Source organism: Panthera onca, chromosome B1 (assembly GCF_046562875.1).
Source record: "Panthera onca isolate mPanOnc1 chromosome B1, mPanOnc1 haplotype 2, whole genome shotgun sequence".
NCBI lineage: Eukaryota > Metazoa > Chordata > Mammalia > Carnivora > Felidae > Panthera > Panthera onca.
Window position 1 is genome coordinate 197,745,692 of NC_138342.1, and position 22,726 is coordinate 197,768,417.

The 22,726-nt window shown below is 44.8% G+C and overlaps 2 protein-coding genes across 7 annotated transcripts in view; one reads left to right on the forward strand and one right to left on the reverse strand.

Annotated features, from left to right (window-relative positions):
• The window catches only part of LOC132691486 (zinc finger protein 705A-like), a 20,574-nt gene extending 12,687 nt beyond the window's left edge, over positions 1-7,887 (reverse strand). Inside the window, exons 1-4 of one of the 6 annotated variants that reach the window (XM_060652833.3) lie at positions 7,782-7,883; positions 5,703-5,870; positions 1,757-1,895; positions 1,143-1,228 (exon numbers count right to left, since the gene is read on the reverse strand). In XM_060652833.3, coding sequence (XP_060508816.2) covers positions 1,143-1,154 — 12 coding nt within the window. In that variant the 5' untranslated portion in view covers positions 1,155-1,228; positions 1,757-1,895; positions 5,703-5,870; positions 7,782-7,883. Of the gene's footprint in view, positions 1-1,142; positions 1,229-1,756; positions 1,896-5,702; positions 5,871-7,781 lie in introns of all 6 variants that reach the window. The other 5 variants (XM_060652830.3, XM_060652836.3, XM_060652834.3 and 2 more) reach the window with 5 other exon arrangements.
• Positions 7,613-16,098, forward strand: LOC144616004 (ubiquitin carboxyl-terminal hydrolase 17-like protein 13). Its single transcript, XM_078445097.2, has 2 exons — positions 7,613-7,951; positions 15,196-16,098. Exons 1-2 carry the CDS (start codon positions 7,613-7,615, stop codon positions 16,096-16,098), a joined length of 1,242 nt encoding a protein of 413 aa, XP_078301223.2.
• The last annotated feature ends 6,628 nt before the right edge of the window (positions 16,099-22,726 follow it).

The following is a 22,726-nucleotide window of genomic DNA, read 5'->3' on the forward strand; positions in this document are numbered from 1 at the left end:
CCTCGTCATGTGTCTTTCACACACACTCACACTTTGTAAACATAACTTCATTACAAATGAGTGTCTCATGAGGTGCAGTGGAAATAACCTGGACACAACAGTGCCCACCTTTCTGCAGGACTGAATGGGGCTTCTAACAGAACTTGGACAAGCAAGTGTGGCCTCTCTCATCCCTACGCAACCCACATGCTCCTGAGAAGGCATAAGACATACAGTTCATAAGCAAAACCCCAAGGGACCTAAGACTGCTGTACATAAGGAATGTCCTACCCTGACCCTCCTGTGGTAAGGCTGTGCATTTCAATCTTCTCTGGGACCTCCGAGCCTTGGTTATCACTATCCCTCCTGTAACATGATCCTGTCTAAATGCTAATGGGTAAGGGAAGCCTCTCAATTGAACCTGATCTTTCTAGTCCTGCAAAATTTGCTACAGGACCCTAGGTTTAGTTCTATTATAATCCTTCTCAATGCACAACCCAAATTAGGAAAATATTCGCCAGAAATTTGTTTTCAAATTTGAACAAAGTTTAATTTCAAAGAGGGAAATTGGTTTGTTTGGAAAAAAAGTGGTAAGGAAAATTTTTCTATGCTTAAGTTATTAAAATGCTCAAGCAGAGTCTAGAAAAACTTTAGTAAGTTTAAAATTGGGGAAAATAAATAAATGATTGCTCATAGCTCTCTTGCCTCCCACCCCCAGTGTCAATGCTGCAGAGCCCTGCTCTGCAGTATCTGAAACCCTGGATGGATGGAACTCCCCTGAAGAAACACCTGCCTCTCTACAGGCCTGTAAACTTCTGCTCATTCTCATTTCTATCACCTGTATCACCACATGCCTAAGCCCACTGCAGACACTAACACACTTAATGAGTGAGTCACTTCTCAACTGAGGCCATGTGATGGATGAGAAGAAACAACTTTTCTCCAAGGACATACTTAAGGGGATGGGGAATGGAATACAGTAGTGCAATACTGGGTAGGGGATTATTTCTTGATCAAACCCGGACCTGCCACAAGCCTCTCTGAGTCCTGAAGTGTGACTGACATGGGGTGGGGGCACACAGAAGATCCAAGCCATGGAGAGAAATCTGCTCATCCCCTGGAAAAACAGGTGTCCATGAGAAGGAAGAACAAGTCCTACTCACCTGTGGTTGCATGGTCTAGAACTCAGTCGCTCCTCTCTTCCTGCGTATTCTCACCAAGGGACAGTCCAGTAACTAAGCAGACAAAGCTGAGGAAAGAGAAAGCACCCACGAGACTTGTCTTTTCCAATACTCCTAGATATGCCCATCTTGCAAATGCAAATCTTCACACGGTAACGACTTCCCCCTCCCCCAACCCAGTTCAACTCACACATACCTGCAGAGTAAACAAGAACAAACAGGGAAGGGGGCTCTCCTCTCCAAGAATCAACAATAAGAAGTCAATGATAAAGTCAACAATAAAGAAACTATTAATATCCCCGTTATAGAGATAGCAAAAGCATAGGGGTTTCTAGTTTAATTAGACTTGATACTCAGAGGTCTTAATTACATCTCTGGCACCAAAATCCTAGGAGATTCTGACTCCTGTCACATGGAGGTTGTTGTATCCAGAACTAAGGACACCATTTTGGAATTTCATATTTTATCATTCTTGGTGAGGTCCACTAGCATTGTTTTCTAACACCCATCTCAGCTCACGAGGGCCCCATACTCTCCCTCAGTCACCCTGCCTCCTCCACATGTGGGATTCAGGCAGTGTTAGTGCCTCAACCCACCTGTATCACTCACGGCCTTGGACATGTGGCGAAGCAACCATGGAATCTCTTTAAAGTTTGGCTGGAACACTTCAATGACCCAAGCCTTGTTCAAGTGTTCAGTGACTCTGCTATCATGCAAGTCTAGCACATACAACCCCTTGCACAGGAAAGAAGCAGGAGTATATATGTCACAATGCTACACGCTACAGATTGCTGCACAATCCCCACAGACCAAATAGGCTCATAAAATATAGACTGAGGGGTTTAGTTTTAGAGGTATCTTATTGACTTCTTGGGGCCTGGAGTTCTAGTTATTTTTATCAACAAGATTATGTCTGCATTTCATGATTTAAGTATATAAAAGAATTTGTCGTATCTAAAGTGCTACCTAAAACGATGTTTATAACTAAATATACTGCATCCACATTCACAACACGTCCAGCAAAGGATATGATTAAAACCCACTGACCTCGAGGACCTGGAAAGAGAAAACATCTACCTGTATTAATTGAGACTCTGTGCCAAAGCATAAGAGACTCTTAAAAACTGAGAACAAACTGAGGGTTGATGGGGGGTGGGAGGGAGGGAGGGGAGGATGGGTGATGGGCATGGAGGAGGGCACCTTTTGGGATGAACACTGGGTGTTGTATGGAAACCAATTTGACAATAAATTTCATATATTGAAAAAAAGAGACTCTGTGAGTGGAATTTACATATATCTGCTTACATACATTGAACTTAATACTCAACAATAACTCTGCCTTTACAGATTACTTATACATTTAATGAGTTATATGCACTAGATTCAAAAAACTTTATTTATAGGACAAAACTACATGGCTACAAATTGACAGCTAGAATTTAAAATTAACTCTATATATGAATGTGAAATAACTAAAGAATTTCATCTTGAAGGACACCGGGACCAGTTTTACCTACGTATGTCACCGGTCAGATCAATGACCAGAGAGACTCTTCTCTCAAAACCTCCTCCTTTCAACTTGTTCACATAATTTCTCCCCATGCCCAGGATGTCCTACTACATGGGAACCTCCATCTTAGTGACCCTAATTTCCAAAATTAGCCTCCACCTCTAATTTGTATTGATCAGCGGAACATACACTTACTCATTCCAACATACACACACCAAGACCAACAATTCAAATGCCCTTTAGTTCTTTCCAACATCTACTACTCAAAACTCCAATTGCAGATGACTCCAATTGATCTCATAGTCTCATGGGTGCATCTGTCACAGATCAGAAGGAGGTACTGAGCTGGTCTAAATACAGTGTCACAAATCTGCCAAAAGCTTTTTCTAAATATTTAGCACCTGACTTTGGCTTAACAATTGCTCTGCCATGCTTCATGAATGTGTTAATATTACCTGTGCTTTTCTAATCTCACAAAAAAGTCTCACCTTTTTCCTTAGTTTTCAAAAATGGTTTCATTTCCTACTGCAGAAATGAAACAGATAATTTGAAGAAATATTTCAGCTCGCTGGCAAGAAACCTACAATTATTTCCCGATTCCCAACCCATCAGTATTTCCACTCTTGTAAAAACTGAAAAGTCATCGCTATTCCTAATTAAATCCAACTTCTCCAATTGCATCCCCTTCTTTCCTACTTCCTCAAATATTTTATGTTCTTGATTATAAACCAAATTTCTTTTACCAGTAACCCCTTCATCACTTCCCCATCTATCTCCTTAAACTCATTTAGTCTCACCATTCGTCAAAGAAAAACATCTAAACCAATTTATATCTAGCTGCTGATACACGACCTTTTCCCTTCAAAATGAACCTGAAGAAATATTAAATATTTAGTAACAATTTCTTCACATTCTCTCACTTTGAATTACAAAAATTAGTTCTGATTTCCAAGTTAATAAATCTTGTTAAGATCAGTTATTCCCCCATGATTAAATCCAGTGAGTGTTTCTCGGCCTTTTACTTGGAATCAAAGCAGTACTGGCACATGACCTCTGTTTGGGAACTTTCTTTTTCTAGGCTTTTTTGACAATTCAGATTCCTAACTGCCTTTAAAACAGTCTAGGCACTCCTTCCAGAAGTCCTCTGCAAGGTGTTCCTTGAACAACAGTGTTGAAATATCTCCAGGTTCAATTCTACCCCCTTTCTCTCCTCTTACAATACTGTCTTGGAAATCTCACAACACTCTTTCACTTGCTTCAATTTCTCCCATGGTTATTTCTAAACTGAAAACTAAAAACATACCTAGACTCCACTGCTGTGCTGTAATCCCCACCTGCATGTACTGTACGCATGTAAAAGGAAACAGATTTTGAAATGAAGCCATCAACTCTTCCACAATAAAAATTTCTTGTCTTCTAGTCTTCCAAGTCCAATAACAAATCCACCAGATATCCAAGGATTAATCTTTGACACCACTTTTCAGAACTGCACAACTAAGCACTGCTGTCATCTCTACCCTGAGCACTGTTATCTTTCATTCTACCCTGGTATCTACATATATATGGCCACTTCATACTCACTAGGTTTCAAATTGAGATTAAATGCCATTTCTTCAGAGACCCCTTCTTTAAACTACTACCTAAGTTCCTTAGGTAGTTTTGTTGCCTTGAGTAGAACCTGACTTTGCTTCCTTCAGGTTACTCATTAATTTCTTACTATGCATTCATTTATTTACTTGCTCCTTTCTTCATTGCCAAAATTACCTGCAGAAAAATCACCTGCAGCATTTTAAGCAAGGGTCTCTTTGATTATGATTTGTGAATTTACATAAATAAACAGAAATTCCATGTCCTCATCACCTAACCTACCCTCAGATGTGGTACTACAAATGGCCCCTGTCATTATAAACAATCATATTCATAATTAATAATTATGGCAAAATAAAGGAGATTGGATCTGATGGGGGAAATTTTTCTTCAATACTCACCAGAACCTAAGCACATGGAAAACCTGGGATATTGTGTGGCTACTGAGTATGCCATCACCACAGACCCAAGCTCAGAACTTCACTTACTTTAGGAATAGACATATATTTATTTGTGGACTCACTTTGATATAGTTGGTAACTTCATCAGATTTATGATGCAATGGACAGACCTTGTTTACCTTGGATGTTAATCGAGATAAATATCACCAAAGAATAACTAGTTTAACAAAAAAAATTTCCCCTCTAATTAATTAAATAATTTAGATACAGTTATGAAAAACTGAGTGATTCTTAAACCCTGTTTGTGTTCTAAAGGCACTGAAAGGCCTCACTACATTGTGGGTTTGGGCCTGTTCTGGCAAGTGCTACAGGGAAGTTTACAGCAAGATAATCAGCATTCACCAGTGGGTTTAGCCTACCAAAATAATTCTAGGGCTGCAGGCTTCAATGTGGCAATTCTACTTCTGAGTATTTTACGTGAGGGAAACAAAAACACTAACTCAAAAAGATATATGCCACCCTCATGTTCACTGCAGCATTATTTACAATAACCAAGCCATAGAAGCAAACTTAGTGTCTACCCATGGGTGAATGGATGATAAAGAAAATGCAGTATAGATACACACAATGGAATACTATTCAGCCATTAACAAAAAGGAAATCTTGCCATCTGGGACAACGTAGATGAACCTTACCAGCATTATACTAAGTGGAGTAAGTCAGACAAAGAAAGACAGACCTCACTTATACATGGAATCTTAAAAAACAAAACAAAACAACAACAAAAACAAAAACAAAACAAACAAAAAAACCCAAACCCATAGACACAGAGAACAGATTGGTCGTGGCTAGAGGCAGGGGGTAGGAGTGGGCAAAGTGGGTAAAGCTTGTCAAAGGCACGAAATTCCAGTTATAAAGGAAATAAGTAATGGGGATGAAATATACACCATGGTGACTATAGTTAATAATGTTGTATTACACATTTGGAAGTTGCTAAGAACAGATCTTAAAAGTCCTCATTATAAGAAAAAAATCTGGGGGCACCTGGGTGTCTCAGTCGGCCAAGCGTCCGGCTTCCGCTCAGGTCATGATCTCATGGCTCGTGAGTTCGAGCCCTGCGTCCAGCTCTGGGCTGACAGCTCGGAGCCTGGAGCCTGCTTCAGATTCTGTGTCTCCTTCTCTCTCTGCCCCTCCCCTGCTCACATGCTGTCTCTCAAAAAATGAATAAACATTAAAAAAATTTTTTTAAAGAAAAAATCTGTAACTCTGTGATCATTTTGCAATATATACAAATATCAAATTATGTCGTATACCTGAAATCAATATATTGTTACTCTATCAAGTAAAAAAAGAAGTCTGAGAGGAAGGCAGAAAATGAGCTCTAGCCTTGGCTCATCTATACTTCTTTGTCCTTGGTTACATTCCTAAACCTAGAGTGAATCCTTGTTGTCCCCTTACTAGTCAGAACAGGCCCTATTTTTGAGCCTGGAAAGCTCCTTTGCACCTCTAAAGCTAGACTGCAGACCTTTCGTGGCTGTCTTTGGCACCTGGGGGACACCCCACTCCCTGGGCTCGGGGATGCACAGCTGACCCATAAACTGTTGTGGTAAGTAGCTAATTCAGGAACCTGCTCCTGTCACCTTCCTAACTGAGCGCCACCCCACGAGGTTAAACAGGTTAAGAGGCACTTTTGCAAGTACAGCATTATTGCCTTTCTAGAGCACCTTTCTGAGCTGGCAGCTGGTCTCCTGCTGCCTGATTTGAACTTATTTTCAAAAATTGAGAAGCACACTGGGGACATTTCTGAAATTAAAATGGGGGGCGGGCATGCGACGTGTTTATTCTCACACCTCTGATATATTCAAGAATCAGAACATTTTGACGGTTTCACTAAGTGCATATTTTTTTAAGGCCTTCCATGCCAAGGGTGCATATTTTAATACAAAGGAAGAGAAAACCAACCCAATGTGCAGCTCTCTGAGGCTATTTAGCTATGTCTTAAGGCATAGCTTGCCCTAAGACAATACTTACAAAGTAAGTCAATACTTACAAAATGTTTAAAAATACTAGGACCTATCGGGATAACTGAGCCACAATTTAGAAGTGACGGGAGTAGAAGCACAATGCGTTTCAACGGATTTTTTTTAATAAAATAAAATTTAGAATTCAGAGGTCTCAGAATATCTCTGCAATAAAGTAGAACAAACCATTCTGAAGAGATGGTAGGCGTCCTATTTTCATTCTGAGGACAACCTTTCCTTTCAAAATCCGTATTTTCCTTCCCTGCCTTTTTGTAAATATTGTATAAATTCGCCAGGGTCCTAGGCTTATTTCAGATCCACGTGTCACAGTGAGGTCCTACAAAAGAGGTTTCGGTGACCCGACTTTTACTTAAAATGATCTACGACTGCTGCCGGGTCACGAGAAAACCTCAGTCGTGGCAAGACCTCACCCTGGATATGGGATAAGCTGTTTTAAGGGCGTTGTTTTAAAATACAGACACGGCAACTTCCTTGAGAGCCTGGAAAGTCCAATTATCATCAAGTCTCACCCGGATGTGGACAAAATACTGACATTTAAAATAACAGTCGTGCGTTTTAACACACCGACCTTTCTACATTTCGGTACTTTTCGAACTATGACACTTTCACTTTCTACCACAAACCGCCCCCCCCCCCAAGTGAACGAAGGCCAGTGCAGCGTCGCACGCAGCACCCCATGCAGCCGCACACGGCACCCAACACAGCCTCACGCAGCCACCCACACGGCGCCCCACCCGCCCGCGGCCGGACGCGCCCTCCCCAGGCGCCTCTCGTGCCCCGGCCTCCGTTGAACGCCCCGACATTTTGTTCCGTCCTCTGCCCACGGCCCACGCGGTTTCCCCCTCCCCGGAGCCGCACCGGGGCCCCCCACACCCCCCGAGGCAATCCCGAATCCCTGCACCCGCCCACAGCATGCTGCGATTGCGACCCCACACGCCCCGGATGGACGGGCCCGCCCGGCAAACAGGCGCTGGGAAAAGCCTCCACGAGAAAGGGAAGAGGAAGGGAGACACGCGGGGCGGGCAACAGCGAGCTTTTTCAGAGAAACTTGCCGCAGCGGCCGCACAGGGACATCACTCACGGCAGATACGGGGCTCTCGTCCTCCGTGGCGTCGCCTCCTCCGTCGCCCCAGAGGGAACGCGTCTCTGAGCTCTCGTGCGGACGCAGCGTCGAGGGCAAGGGGCGCCACGCGCATGCGTTCCACGCTGGCCCAAGGCGGCGGGTCGGCGCGCCCCCTGCCGGCCTTCAGGGTGCAGCGCACAATGGAAGAGGGACCGGTCATTAGGGTGTTTGCATGGAGGGGCCAAGGGATCTCCAAGTTCAAGTGAAAATTCTTCTGATGTGTGCAGGGTGTGAATAGGATAGCAGAGTTAAGTGGAGTCCCAGAGAGCAGGGGTGGCTCCTACCTACTCGATAGGCTGAAGACCCCTATAGGCTGACGCCCACTGAGATTGAGACAGGAATGTTTTTGGTTGTGGTGACCCTGAGACCCAGACACGGAAAAGGCAAGGCAAGTGCAGACATGTGGGGATGCCCCAAAGCAGTAGGACCCGTGGGCAGAGGACCGTTTCTGATCCCCAGATCTGTTCCTAATCAGTAGGACTTAGGACCCTGCCCAGGTTCCTGTCTCTTCCTCCACCATGACCTGAGATTGAGGGTTTGCCAAGGGCTCCAGGAAAGAGGATCATAGAGGCTAAACCAACTGAAGTAAAATAAACCCATTTTAGGATACCTTCCTTTAGAAAATGTCACTTTTTAACATGTTTATTTTTAATGTTTATTTTTGAGACAGAGGGAGACAGAGTGTGAGTGCGGGAGGGGCAGAGAGAGAGGGAGACACAGAATCTGAAACAAGCTCCAGCCTCTGAGTTGTCAGCACAGAGCCCGATGCAGGGCTCAAACCCACGGATCATGAGATCATGACCTGAGCGGAAGTCAGACACTTAACCAAGTGAGCCACCCAGATGCCCCTAAAATGTTTATTTTTGAGAAAGAGAGATTGTGAGCGGGGGAGGGTCAGGGAGAGAGGAAGACACAAAATCGGAAGCAGGATCTAGGCTCCCTGCTGTCAGCGCAGAGCCCCACACAGGGCTCAAACTCACAAACCAGGAGATCATGACCTGAGCTGAAGTTGATGCTAAACTGACTGAGCCACCCAGGTGCCCCAGAAAATGTCATTTAAAAAAATGTCACGAGGAGGTTCAGGGATAGGTTAAAGAGGTGATGGGGATTCAGGGGTGCACGTGCTGTGATGGGCACAGGTGATGTATGGAAGTGTTGAATCACTATATTGTACACCTGAAACTAATATTAAACTGTATGTTAACTGAGATTAAAATAAAAACTTAAAATAAAAAAAAAGTGAAATAAATGTCACAAGGAAATTTGACTTTAAAAAATATGTGTAGATCGGGGGTCCTTGGTGGCTCAGTCAATTAAGCATCCGACTCATGACTCAGGTCATGATCTCATGGTTTGTGGGATCGATCCCTGCATCGGGCTCTGCCCTGAGCATGGAGCCTGCCTTAGATTCTCTGTTTCTCTCCTTCTTTCCCTGGCTCACATTCTCTCTAAACAAACAAACAAACAAACAAACAAAATACGTGTAGATTAGTTTTCCTAGAATAAAGAACCATTACCCTTCACTCATGTCATTGCCCACTTGGGAAAAGTGGGAGGAAACTCTAAAATGGTTCTGGAACATCTGGATGGTGCTGAAGGAAAATATATAAGCCGATCTTTCTTACAGAGGTATGGATCAAGTATTAATTGAAGTAACCAAAATGAAACCAGTAGTAGATTTAAAATAATTTATTATAAACATTTTCTAAGTAATGAACAAATGCTTTATATATTTCCTTATTTATTTGAAACACACCCCCCCCCCCAATTTGGAAAAAATAAAATGAAACTCTATGTGCCCTTAAGAGAGTTTCAAAAATTACCAACAATTAGCGGTGCTGTATAACTCATTCCAAACTCAGCTTGGTGGGTGAGTAGGTGGGGGGAAGAACCTAGATTCTTGAAAGCAAGCCTGGAATTATATTATTCTTTCCATAAATAATGCACTAGTGAGGAAAAAGTGATTGGATGTGAAAATACATCTGGAAAACCACCTGTCATTCAGGAACACTCTTAATATTAGTTCATTTGTGTGTGTGCGTGCATGTGTGTCATTCAGGGAGATGTGTCTCCTTGAAAGCCTGATGCAGGGACATTACCCCACTCCCCATCCTCTGAAGCCCCTGCCCTCATGCTTAACATTAAGGCTCTAGCACTTTCTCAGCCCTCCCTTCCCTGCTGCCCCTTTCGCCACCTGCTCTTCCCTATCACTTTCAGGTCAGGATTTATGAGATTGTGCTTTTTAGCCTGGAGCTGTTGACTAGCACCCAAATTGGTTCCTCTTTGCTGTGCATGGTGCTTCCAGTCCAGTAAGGGCTTATACAGGAGGGCAGGAAAAGCAGTTCCATGGTTCTGGGGCATGCCTAGAAATACTGCAAATGCTCCAGAGGGTGGGGACCTCCTCTCTAGCCTCCCATACTTGTTCCATCCATTCCTGGTTCTCTATGGGTCTTAGGAAAATTTTCATTGAGACTGATGGGCCATGGCTGCCCAGCCCCCCAGGTCTTACAGACAGGCACAAGTGGCTGCTGCTCCCAGGAGTGACTCATAATGTTTCTCAGAGGCTCAGGAAGGCCAAGATACCCTCACCAAGCTTCCACTGTCAAAATGACTACTCCAGGACCCCGGAAGGAAACTTGGAAAATTTGTGGATGCTCATATCAGTAAAGGGCACCAGGAGTGACCTGGAAGCATCTGTCAATTTGTATGTATTTTTGGGAAATCTCCATCATCCTCTTCAGTAAACCAGACACCCTTCCTGGATAGAGGAAATTGACTCAGGGTTTTCTATCAGCAGCAGCAACAATAATAAATCATAGTTGCTGTAATAATTATGACCATGGTGATTAACAACAATAATGACAATAGTCTTTATAATGGCAGCCGTAATAATAATAATAACTAATAATAATAATTATTATATGGAAGAATAGACTATAAACCACCACAGTGTAGGAGAACATGAACTTTCAATGTGACAAGAAAGACAAAGACTTTAAGTAGTTTAAAATTACTTTCAAAATGTAAAAATGTTTCAATCTCCACAGACTGAAAACATGAGCCAGAGTAAAACTCCTCCTTGATAGGATGGTACAAGAAAATATCCTTATCTTGTAATCCCTATCAAAATAACATCAGCATTATTCACAGAGCTAGAAAAAACAATCCTAACATTTCTATGGAACCAGAAAAGACCCCGAGTAGCCAAAGCAATCTTGAAAACGAAAACCAAAGCGGGAAGCATCACAATCCCGGACTTCAAGCTAATTACAAAGCTGTAATCATCACGGCAGTATGGTACTGGCACAAAAACAGACACTCAGATCAATGGAACAGAATAGAAAACCCAGAAATGGACCCACGAATGTATGGCTAACTAATCTTTGACAAAGTAGGAAATAATATCCAATGGAATAAATACAGTCTCTTCACCAAATGGTGCTGGGAAAACTGGACAGTGACATGCAGAAAAATGAACCTGGACCACTTTCTTATACCATACACAAAAATAAACTCAAAATGGATGAAAGACCTGAAAGTAAGATAGGAAGCCATCAATATCCTCGAGGATAAAGAAGGAAAAAACCTCTTTGACCTTGGCTGCAGCAACTTCTTACCCAACACATCTCCAGAGGCAAGGGAAACAAAAGCAAAAATGAACTATTGGGACCTCATCAAAACAAAAAGCTTCTGCACAATGAAGAAACAATAAGCAAAGCTAAAAGGCAACCAATAGAATGGGAGAAGGTATTTGCAGGTGACATATCAGATAAAGGTTAGTATCCAAAATCTATAAAGAACTTATCAAACTCAACACCCAAAGAACAAATAATCCAGTGAAGAAATGGGCAAAAGACATGAATAGACACACTTCCAAAGAAGACATCCAGATGGCCAACTGACACATGAAAAAATGCTCAACATCACTCATCATCAGGGAAATACCACAGTGAGATACCACCTCACACCTGTCAGAATGGCTAACATTAACAACTTAGGCAACAATAGATGTTGGCGAGGATGCAGAGAAAGAGGATCTCTTTTGCACTGCTGGTGAGAATGCAAACTGGGTCAGCCATTCTGGAAAACAGCATGGATGTTCCTCAAAAAATTAAACCTAGAACTACCCCATGACCCAGCAATTGCACTACTAGATATTCATCCAAGGAATACAGATGTGTTGTTTTGAAGGGGCACATGCTCCCCAATGTGTATAGCAGCGCTATCGACAAGAGCCAAAGTATGGAAAGAGCCCAAATGTCCATCGATGGATGAATGGATAAAGAAGAGGTGGTATATACACACAATGGAGTATTACTCGGCAGTCAAAAATGAAATCTTGCCATTTGCAACTACATGGATGAAACTAGAGGATATTATGCTAAATGAAATAAGTCAGTCAGAGAAAGACAAATCTCATATGACTTCACTCATATGAAGAATTTAAGATACAAAACAGATGAGCATAATGGAAGGTAAGCAAAACTAATATAAAAACAGGGAGGGGGACAAAACATAAGAGACTCTTAAATACAGAGAACAAACAGAGGGTTGCTGGAGGGGTTGTGGGAGGGGGGATGGGCTCAATGGGTAAGGGGCATTAAGGAATCTACTCCTGAAATCATTGTTGCACTATATGCTAACTAATTTGGATGTAAATTTAAAAAATTAATTAATTAATTAGTTAATTAATTAATTAAAAACAAAAGAAAAGTCTATCTTTCTTCACCGAGATGGAATATGTGGTGCTCAATTGGTTTAGCAGCCAGAGAGACTGATTCACGCTGAAAACACAAGCAAGCCCACAACCAGCAAAACACCTGTGACTCTCCCTCAAAATAATAAACCTACTACTAATTAAGCATATTGGACAAAGACATTCAGTTTGACATCGTTGTAAGAGGTACAGAAAGGATACAAACATGTTAGCTGAGCACTGAGCAAGTAGTGAAATAATTTGAGGTTCACTTTTGCATGGCAACAATCATGTTAAGGAATGAACTGTGTCTCAGACAGAGGACCCAGAAAGCATTTCAGCCTGTGATTCTTTTCATTATTTTTAGAAGATTATGTATCGTAACGTTATCAATCTTAACAATTTTGGATTAAACAGTTCAGTGATATTACATTCGTACTGTTGTCCAACCATTACCACCATCGACCACCTGAACTCTTTTCATTTTGCTAAACTGGAACTCTACCCATTATATGCAAACTCTCCGTTTCCCCCTCCCCCATCCCCTGGTGACCACCATTCTACCTTCTGTCTCTGTGAATTTGATTATTCCAGGCACCTCGTATAAGTGTAATCACACAGTATCTGCCTTTTTGTGACTGCCTGACATAGTTTAATGTCCTCCAGGTTTATGTGTGTTGCAACATGTGTCAGAATTTCCTTCCTTTCCTTTCTTTTAAGGCTGAATAATACTCCATTGTATGGATAGACCACATTTTGCTTATCAATTTATCTTTAGCCTATGATTTTAACTCAGAAACATAATATGAATTGATGCTTCTAAAAAGTGTGGAGGTGTGTTAAATGAATGATGGCTGGCTCTAACTCTGTGTGTGGTGACAAATTTTTAGCTTGGATGAAATTTTTAGCTTGGATGAAATGGAGAGGGATCAGGAAAGAGAAGAAATATGAGATAAGTCTACCATCTCTACAGAAAGACATCACTTCGTACAAAAAAAAAAAAAATCTCAAGCAGACAAACATTTTTCTAGAGGATCAGTCTGGCAAAGGAAGTCCTCCTCAGGGTTCTACTATCATATCATCACAGACGTGTCAATGCCTCTAGAGGGGGACATGCAAAATTTCAGGAGGCTCCCTGGAGGAACACACTTTAACTCATACAGTGGGGACATAGAAGTGAGTGTGTGAATTGTAGGTCTTCTGGAGAATCCTTTATAATCATCATCAAAAAGTCTGACCCATTTTATGAAAAGAGAGACTATAGGGGTGCTTGGGTGGTTCAGTCAGTTAAGTGCACAACTCTTGATTTTGGCTCAAGTCATTATCTCACAGTTTCTGAGATTAAGCCCCATGTTGGGCTCTGTGCTGACAGTGCGGAGCCTGCTTGGGATTCTCTTTCTTCTTTTCTCTCTCTGCCCCTCCCCCACTCATGCACAAACACATTCTCTCTCTCTCTCTCTCTCTCTATCTCTATCTCTCAAAATAAACAAACTTTAAAAAAAGAGAGACTATAAAATGTAGTATGGCATCAACAAAAATAATTCATGATAAAAAATTTACTGATAAAGAATTACAATAGTCATCATTAATAATATTAATTACACTGCTATTAATATGGGAAATACTGATAATTAAGCAAGTTGGGTGTAGAATCCCCTAAGTGAATGACAAAGTGACTGTACCAAGCTTTATGGGATGGATTGGGTTTAGAGCCCTAGGTCTGCACATGAAATCTGTTACATGAGGAAAAGGTGAACCACCAGAGGGGGGAAAAAGCCAGCCTGGAGGAGGGTCTGGGACAAATGCGAAAACTGCATGCAAATCCTATTGGGAGGGGAGAAGGGGGAGGGTGATCCTGAGTATGCTTGCAACAGGATGGCCACCAGATTTCATGAGTTTGGTCCCCATTGAAGCAGGCAGGACTGCATGCCCACACCGGCACAAAAAATCCCAGTGGCAAATGGACACTCAACCTGTCATTACTATTTTAGCCCCCACTGCTCGGGACCAGTTCTGCATTTTCTCCACTCAGCCCTTGGAGTTCCAGACTTCTAAGTTCACACCTTCAAGATCACTTAAAAATATTTGCAGAGGATAAGACTGGACTGGGCTGTAGGAGGGTATCACCTACAGTGCCCCTATACCAACAGGGAGGACACAGCCTTCAGTGTGGTCCCTAGATTCCTATGGAAGATTTAGAAAACTTGTGGGGTGTGCAGGATGGCAGCTCCCAGTCTCCAAAGTGTCTTCGAGCACTGCACCAGTGTGCCCTGGGCTTAGGTGACTTCCAGAGACTCAGGCTGGGCAAGAAAGCCATTCTTATACCTCCACGTTTAGCTATGGTGGTTCCAGGGCACCAGATCACATACAGCAGCTTCTGTGGAAGTTCACATGAGCGGAGACCCCATCTCCCATTTTTCTGAGAAGAAAGAGTGGTTGTGGGGCCCCGTTTGGACTAAAATAACATTGTGGCAGTTCAGTTGCTCCAGGACAACTTTCTGGGGCTTCTGGGCTGGCATTAGCAGTTGGTGGGCCATAGTAGGGATTTTAAATTTCAACGGATGAAGTGTGCCAAGGATACCGTTCCAGAAGCTTCCATGGTATCAAGGGTTGATCCCACTTCCAGAGGACAACTTGGAATATTTAAGGATGCTCCTCAGAAAAATAAATAAATAGTATGAGGTACAGCAGGAATTACCCGAACAGTTGGATGCTGAAAATGCCTACCATCATAGTACTTCTCTAAACAAGGTACCTGCTTCCAAGACGTTGACCTTGCACACTTGCTCCAAGGTCCTGATGCTGGTATTGAAACGATTCTGTCATTTCACGGGCAGCAAACTGGCTAAGGAAGTGCAATATCCTGAGCGCCTTGACATGCGACGATACGTGTCTGGGCAGAACGGGGGGTCGCTGACTTATGTGCTCTATGCCGTGCTGGTGCACGCGGGCTGGAATTGTCACAGCGGACATTACTTCTGTTACATCAAAGCTGGGAACGGCCAGTGGTACAAAATGGATGATGCGAAGGTGACCGCCAGTGATGCGACGTCTGCCCTGAGCCAACATGCCTATGTCCTCTTTTACATCCAGAAGAGTGAATTGGAAAGAGACCGTGGGAGTGAGCCAGGTGCTGGGGAATCCACATCCCTCCAGGCTGACCACGCAGGCACGGCTGCGGCCCAAGGGGGGCCCGAAACCGACCCCGACATCGAGGTGCCACAATTGGAGGATCACGTGGAAGAGACACCACCGCCAGCAATCACGTTAGACCAGTGGAGATTCCTCCAAGAAAGCCACCGTCCCAAGTCTGAATTCAACCTCAGGAAATTAGAATTTGCCCTTCCCCCCGACGCAGTCCTAATTCACCAGTCCAAATACAGACACGAGATGGGGAAGGATCACCGTGAACCAAACATCTACTGGCTCAACAGTTCAGCCAGGGACATCCCACCTCAGAGGGCAACGGCCAGTAACCAAGTCCCTTGTCTCCCTGGCAGAGCCAGAGCTACCAAGAGGAAGAACGAGAAGGGACAGAGGTCTCAGGAAGCAGTGCAGGGATCCCACTACAGGCTTTGAGATACACGCCTGCCCACGTGCACACTCACCCGCCCTCACTCACTACTCACTCACTCACAGTCCCTTGTAGGCCATATTTTGTGTGTTGTAGGTGGGTGCGATCCAGACATGTGGAGGGACCATGAATCTGGCTGGATTCGTGGGCTATGGCGTTCCAGAGGACCTGGAGAATCCTGAGCTTTAAGGCTGGCTGTCTGTAATGAGGTTATTGGAGAGGTGTGGATTATGTTGGGGACTCGCAAGGTTTCTCCCCTCCATCAGCACCGAGGATCATTGGGCACTCTCAGAGCCTGAAAGGGTCAGAGGGAGTGGCCAATGAGGCATGAAGGTGGAAACAAGGCAGAGCCCCGGGAGTCCCTGTGAAAATGCCTGGGACTCACGGTCCCATCATCCCATTCCCTACTCTCTGTGTATCGGTAAAGTCCATGTGCCCAAACATGTGCGTGTGGGGACTCTCGGCGATATCCAAACATGCACCGGCAGGGGAAGGAGTTTGAAACAATCTCAGTGCTTCCACACGGAGAAGTGGCAAATGACCAGGAAACGGGAAGAACTCTAGCTCTACGTGGGAGCAGACAGCCTTTTCAGGAATGTTTTGTGTCAGAAGGAGAGGAGCAGAAGGAAACACGAATTCATAACTGTGCAAAGTGTTTCCTTGTATACATAATCTATTTTGTAAAGTCTCCACATGTTCATGTGAACATTGGCTAATTGCCTGGAAATGGCAAAGAGCAAATAAATGCTTATTTCTCAGGAGACGGGTGGGTGGAGCCATCCTGGCCCATGTTCATTAGATTCGGTTCCCTTAACAATCCCCCTCCCATGAGGCTGCAGAGCAAATGGGGGAAAGGAACCTTCTCCCACCTCTTATTGCTCAGCCACCAAGCAGCTCTACCTTGTTCCGCAGAGTTGACCACCATCCCCCCATCGGACAATCTCCTCCACAAGGGAGGAGGCTCAGGGATTTCTGGTCACTTGCATTGCAATCTTGGTCCTCGGTTGTACACCTCAGAAAAACAGTCTCAAGTGGACACCGAGGCAACAATGTGGTATTTCAGGTCAGGGTATGGATGGATGCTCTAAGTCACAACTGTATTTCATTTCTCAGGAGCGAGAGACTCACTAAATACATTGTTGAATGGGAATTAGTGCATCATCCTTCAATTCCCCCCAGGGGAGGGGGGCCATATAGGAGATCTCTGGTCGTTTGCCAATGGCACTGACAGGGTAAAGCCTGTTGTTGCTGCTGCTGCTGCTGCTGCTGCTGCTGCTGTTGTTGTTGTTGTTTCCAGTCTGCATTAAACATACATACCACACTTAGTGGGAACTAACGTCAGCATGTGAATTTTGTACAGGAAATCTTATTGAATTCTGGATGTTCAAATATCAGAGCCGATAGAGGAAAAATACTTTTTCTTCATCTACTTTTAAAATTTATTGGTCTGTTGTTTTCATGTTTTAAACATGAAATAAAACGTTTAAATAAACAGAGAGAGACACACACACAAAAACAGAGACAGAGTGTTGGCATGGGAGGGGCAGAGAGAGAGAAACACAGAATCCAAAGCAGCTCCAGGCTCTGAGCTGTCAGCACAGAGCCCAACGTGGAGCTCAACCCCACGAACCATGAGATCCTGACCTGAGCTGAGGTTGGACACTCAACCGACTGAGGCACCCATTCCCCCCTCCATTTTCCAAATTGAAATCAAATTTAGTTAACATTGAGTGCAGTCTTGGTTTCAGGGGTGGAATTTAGGGCTTCGTCACTTACATGAAACACCCACTGCCAACCCCCACAGGGGCCCTCCATAACGCCCGTTGCAAAGGGAGCCCACCCACTCCTCCCCTCGAGCAACCCTCACTTTCTTCTCTACACTTAAGGGTTCTCCTGGGGCACGTGGGTGTCTCAGCCGGTGTGCACTCTGATTCCGTCAGCTCATGATCTAAGGCTTTGAGACTTCAAGCCCCGTGTCCGGCGCTGTGATGACAGCTCAGAGCCTGGAGCCTGCTCTGGATTCTGGGTGCACGCCTCTCTCTGACACTCCCCTCGTCATGCTCTGTATCTCTGTCTCTGTCTCTGTCTCTGTCTCTCTCTCTCTCTCTCTAAGATAAAGAGAAAACAAAATTTTTTGAAGAGTCTCCTATGGCTTGCCCCCCGCTGTGATTTTATCTTATTTTATTTATTCTTCGCTTGCCCTAGGTTCTTCTATTTTGTTTTTTATTCCACAGATGAGCGATGACATGGCACTTTCTCAGTCAAAGAGTTCAACAGGGCTAGCTGGATGTTAGATCTCAAAAGACATGCACACGTGAAATCTATCCTTCCTGTGGATTTGATTCTAAAGTGGGCAGAATCGTGGGTAAAACGCAAACAGTGTATGTGCAACTGAGCCACGAAGGGAAAAGCCACAGAAAATAACCATGCTAGGTCATCCTGTAGAAATTTGGGGATCCAACTTTCTCTTCCTGGATTCAAACCTGAATATCACACGCACACACACACACGGACAATATTTGATCTGGATCTCAAGACGGCCTCCATAAGCATCCAGTCAGCTCCCCAGATGACTAGGACCAGCTCTTCCTGGGTGGCCGTGTGTCACGTGTTCCACCCACACATGATGAAGTCCACACCTCTGGCTCTGTAATCCGTGGGGGAGGTCACAAGAGGGAGTCTTGCACACTGCTCTCTGTCCAGCAGGGGGCGCCGCTGGCCAGCACGGGCATTGCCTAGACTTCCAGGAGGACCTGGCTTTGGGCACTTGCTCAGGCTGGCAGGTCGGAGTCTCCATGCCTTGCGCTGCAGCCTGAGCATTTCGTGGGGCATAAAGGCGACCATGAACATTTACAGAAGGTCTGGTGGGTCTAGGATTCCCTCCTTGTGACTTCGCTTTGGCCGTGCTGGACCCTGGACTCTGAGCTAAAATAGACAACCTTGAGCTGCTCGGGCCACTGGTGACGATATATTTTCCAGGCATTCCAGGAACTTTTCTTTCAAAATATAAATCCAGTGAAGTCAAGACATTCAATTTTAAAAACTGTTGACAATTAGCAAAGAAGATTGCATATGGAAAACCAGGAGGTGGCCTCACGTGCGGTGATGTGGGAGCAATCATGGCAATGGGAACAGCGTTATTTGGTCTCGCCAAATCCAGCCAGCCTAATCTGGATTTCTCACGGAAAGCTTAATTCAGAGAAGTCACCCTGCAATTCCTAAGGGTATTGGTGACGATACAGAAAAGGCAGTGTGGGGGGAGGGGCCAAGATGGCAGAAGAGCATGGAAGTGTTCTTTGCGTCTTGCATCCATAACATGCAGCCACATCAACACAAAACCATCCTGCACGCCTCGAAAACTGATCTGAGGATTCACGCAACAGGTTGCCCAACCTGAACCGCAGAACTCAGTGGGGACGAGGCGCAGAGAGGTGACCTGGGGAAGAGAGAAGCCACAGAGGGCAGGGAGCTGTTTTTGCCTGCAGAGAGAGGACGGAGACAGGGGCAGAATATGGGGAAAGCAATCCCCTCGCCCTCCCCTCCCCCCGCCAAAAGCAGCTGGGGAGAAAGTGGCAATGTGGAAAGAGCCACAGGCACTGAACCAAAAAGGGAGGAAGGAGAAAGGAGCGGGTTTCAATTCCATGAAGACTGTACAAACAGGGGGAGGGCAGAGTGCGAAACTCCGCATCTGATACCTGGCGGTGCTCTGGTCGGAAGGGCGAATCCCGAGAGCAGAGTGAAGACTGGAGGGGTGGAGGAGGGGTGTCTCGAACCACACGGAGAAAGGCGGTTCCCCTGCTGCGAGGACACGAGGTAGTCTGTGTGGCCACCCCAGCCGACCCCAGAGGTCCCAGCAGACCCCGGAGAACAGCCACATTCGCTGGTGCTGGAACAAGGTCGTTAAGGGGGAAGCCCGCTACCAGAGGTGTGTGGTGATTTTCCATAATCCTCGAAACGCTGCTGCTACACCATCGCGCGAACGTTTTCGGGCGCAGGCTGGCACCCAGCCTCAGTCTCTGGGCATCGGCAGCGGCACGGTGTTGCCGATGTTCCCGGGTGCGGCCGGCACCCGGCCACTGCTCGCTGAGACCCTGACGCAGAGGATCTGAGCAGGTCTCAGCCGCGGGCCCTCAGAAGGGAGGGGTCGGGAAACACAGCCGCCTGGGAGGTAAATCCCACGAGGAAGGTGCCGCCTGGCAACCTGACGGCTGGGCCACGGACAGTGTAAAAGCGGCGAGTGGACAGAAGCCGGAGAGAAAGGACGGGGGTAGGATTGCTGGTCGCAGACAGCCGAGTTCAGATACTACAGACTGGGCACCTGAGTGACGCCAAGGGCTCCGCTCCCGCGCATGCGCATATGCACCTCCAAGCGCCCCAGCAATCCGCACTTGTAGGCTAGCTGCGCCATCTAGTGGAGAACAGAGCCGTGACACTTAGCACCGCCCAACTGGGCCAACCTGGCTCTTCAGGAACCCAAGTCTCTCCGCCTTCTGAGTGTATGGACTACAAAGTGCTTCATCCTTTGACTTCTAGGGGACAACAATGTAACTTCAATCGTATTTCAGTCTGTTCGCTGGTCCATCTCTTTTCTTGTCTTTTTCATTTCTTTTCTTTTTCATGAAGACAGAAAGAGAAAAAATATGTGGTTATTTTCCAGGGTTTAAAATAATTTCCTTGAGTGTTTGTCGACTATATTCGTTTAATTTTTTGTAAATGTGTCAAATTCATTTTGAATTCCATCATTTCAGTTTATCCTATTTCACTGTGTTCTTTTTTCCAAATTTTCCAACGGTTTCCTTTTTTTATGTTCTTTCCCTTCTTCCTCTAATCTATCAAGCCCATCTCAACAACCAGACCACAACTCACCTAGGATCTAGCATCATTTGTGTGATTCGTGTGTGTGTGTGTTGTTTCTTATTTTTTAGTTTTGAATTCTTTTATCTTATTCATTCCTTTCCTTCGGTCAAAAGGACGAAGCAACGGAATTCACCCCAACAGAAAGAGCAGGAAGAAAGGACAGCCAGGCCCTTAACCAACACAGATAGAAACAAGCAAGATGTTTGAACCAGAATTTAGAATCACGATAATAAGAACACCAGCTGGGGTCGAAAGTAGATGAGAATGCCTTTCTGTGGGGATAAACGAAGGCAAAGCTAGCCAGGATGAAATAAACAAGGCTACAAGCGAGCTGCGATCTGGAACAGATGCCACAGCGGCAAGGATGATAAGGCTGAGCAGGAAACCAGCGATAGAGGGGACAAAGCAATGGAGAATAACGAAGCAGAAGGAAAGAGGGAGACTAAAGCAAAAGAGCAGGATTTAAGAATTCGGGAACTCAGCGACTCATTGAAAAGGAATAACATCACAATCATAGGGGTCCCAGAAGACGAGGAGAGAGAAAAGGGGGTAGAAGGGTTATGTGAGCACATCACAGCAGAAAACTTTCCTAACCTGGGAAAGACACACAAAATCCAGGAAGCACAGAAGACTCCCATTAGATTCGACAACGTCCAACCATCAACAAGGCAGAGCCTAGTGGAGTTCACAAAATACTCAGGCAAGGAAAGGATCATGAAAGCAGCAAGGGAAACAGAAGTCCTTCCCCTACAAGGGACGACTGACCACATTTGCAGCAGACCTATCCACAGAAACCTGGCAGCCCAGAAATGAGTGGCAGGCTATATTCATCGCACTGAATCCTAAAAGTATGCGGCCAAAACTTATTTGTCCAGCAAAGCTGTCATTCCAAATAGAAGTAGAGATGGAAAGTGCCCCAAGCAAAAATTAAAGGAGTTCCTGACCACTCCACCAGCCCTGCAAGACATTTGAAGGCGGACTCTCCCAGGGGACAAAAGACATAAAAGAAAAAAACAGACCACAGGCAGAAAACACTGGCAAGGATCAGCGAACACCACCAGCAACTCCTCCAACTCTACAAGCAACACAATGGCAATAACTTCATACCTTTCAGTACTCACTCCAAACGTCAATGGACTCAATGCTCCAATCAAAACACATAGGGTAACAGAATGGGTGAGAAAAGAAGATCGTCCATATGCTGCTTACAAGGGACCCACTTGAGACCTAAAGACGCCTTCAGATTGAAAGCAAGGGGATGGAAAACCATCTCTCAGGCTCATGGTTGGCAAAAGAAAGCAGGAGTAGCCATACTTATATCGGACAATCTAGACTTTAAAATAAAGACTCTAACGAGACACGTAGAAGGGCGTTATATCATAATTATTGGGTCTGTGCACCAAGAAGACCTCACGATTGTAAACATTTGTGCACCAAATGTGGTGCGCCCAAATAGATACATCAATGCATCACAAACATAAAGAAACTCATTGAGAATGATACCATACTAGGAGGGAACGTCAACACCCCACTTACAGCAACGGACAGCTCACCTAAACCCACAATCAACAAGGAAGCAATGGTTTTGAATGACACACTGGACCAGATGGACTTGACAGATATTGTCAGAACATTTCATCCTAAAGCAGGCAAATATACATTCTTCTCCAGTGCACACGGAACATTCTCCACAATAGATCACATACTGGGACACAAATCAGCCCTCAACAAGGACAAAAAGATCGACACCATATCGTGCATATTCTCAGACCACAA

What these genes read in the sequence shown, in the direction of transcription:
- LOC144616004 (XM_078445097.2), top strand. Translation starts at nt 7,613, where the DNA reads ATGCTGCGATTGCGACCCCACACGCCCCGGATGGACGGGCCCGCCCGG. An exon ending in GCCCCCTGCCGGCCTTCAGG is followed by an intron (nt 7,952 to 15,195) that starts GTGCAGCGCACA and finishes ATAAATAAATAG; the next exon opens with TATGAGGTACAGCAGGAATT.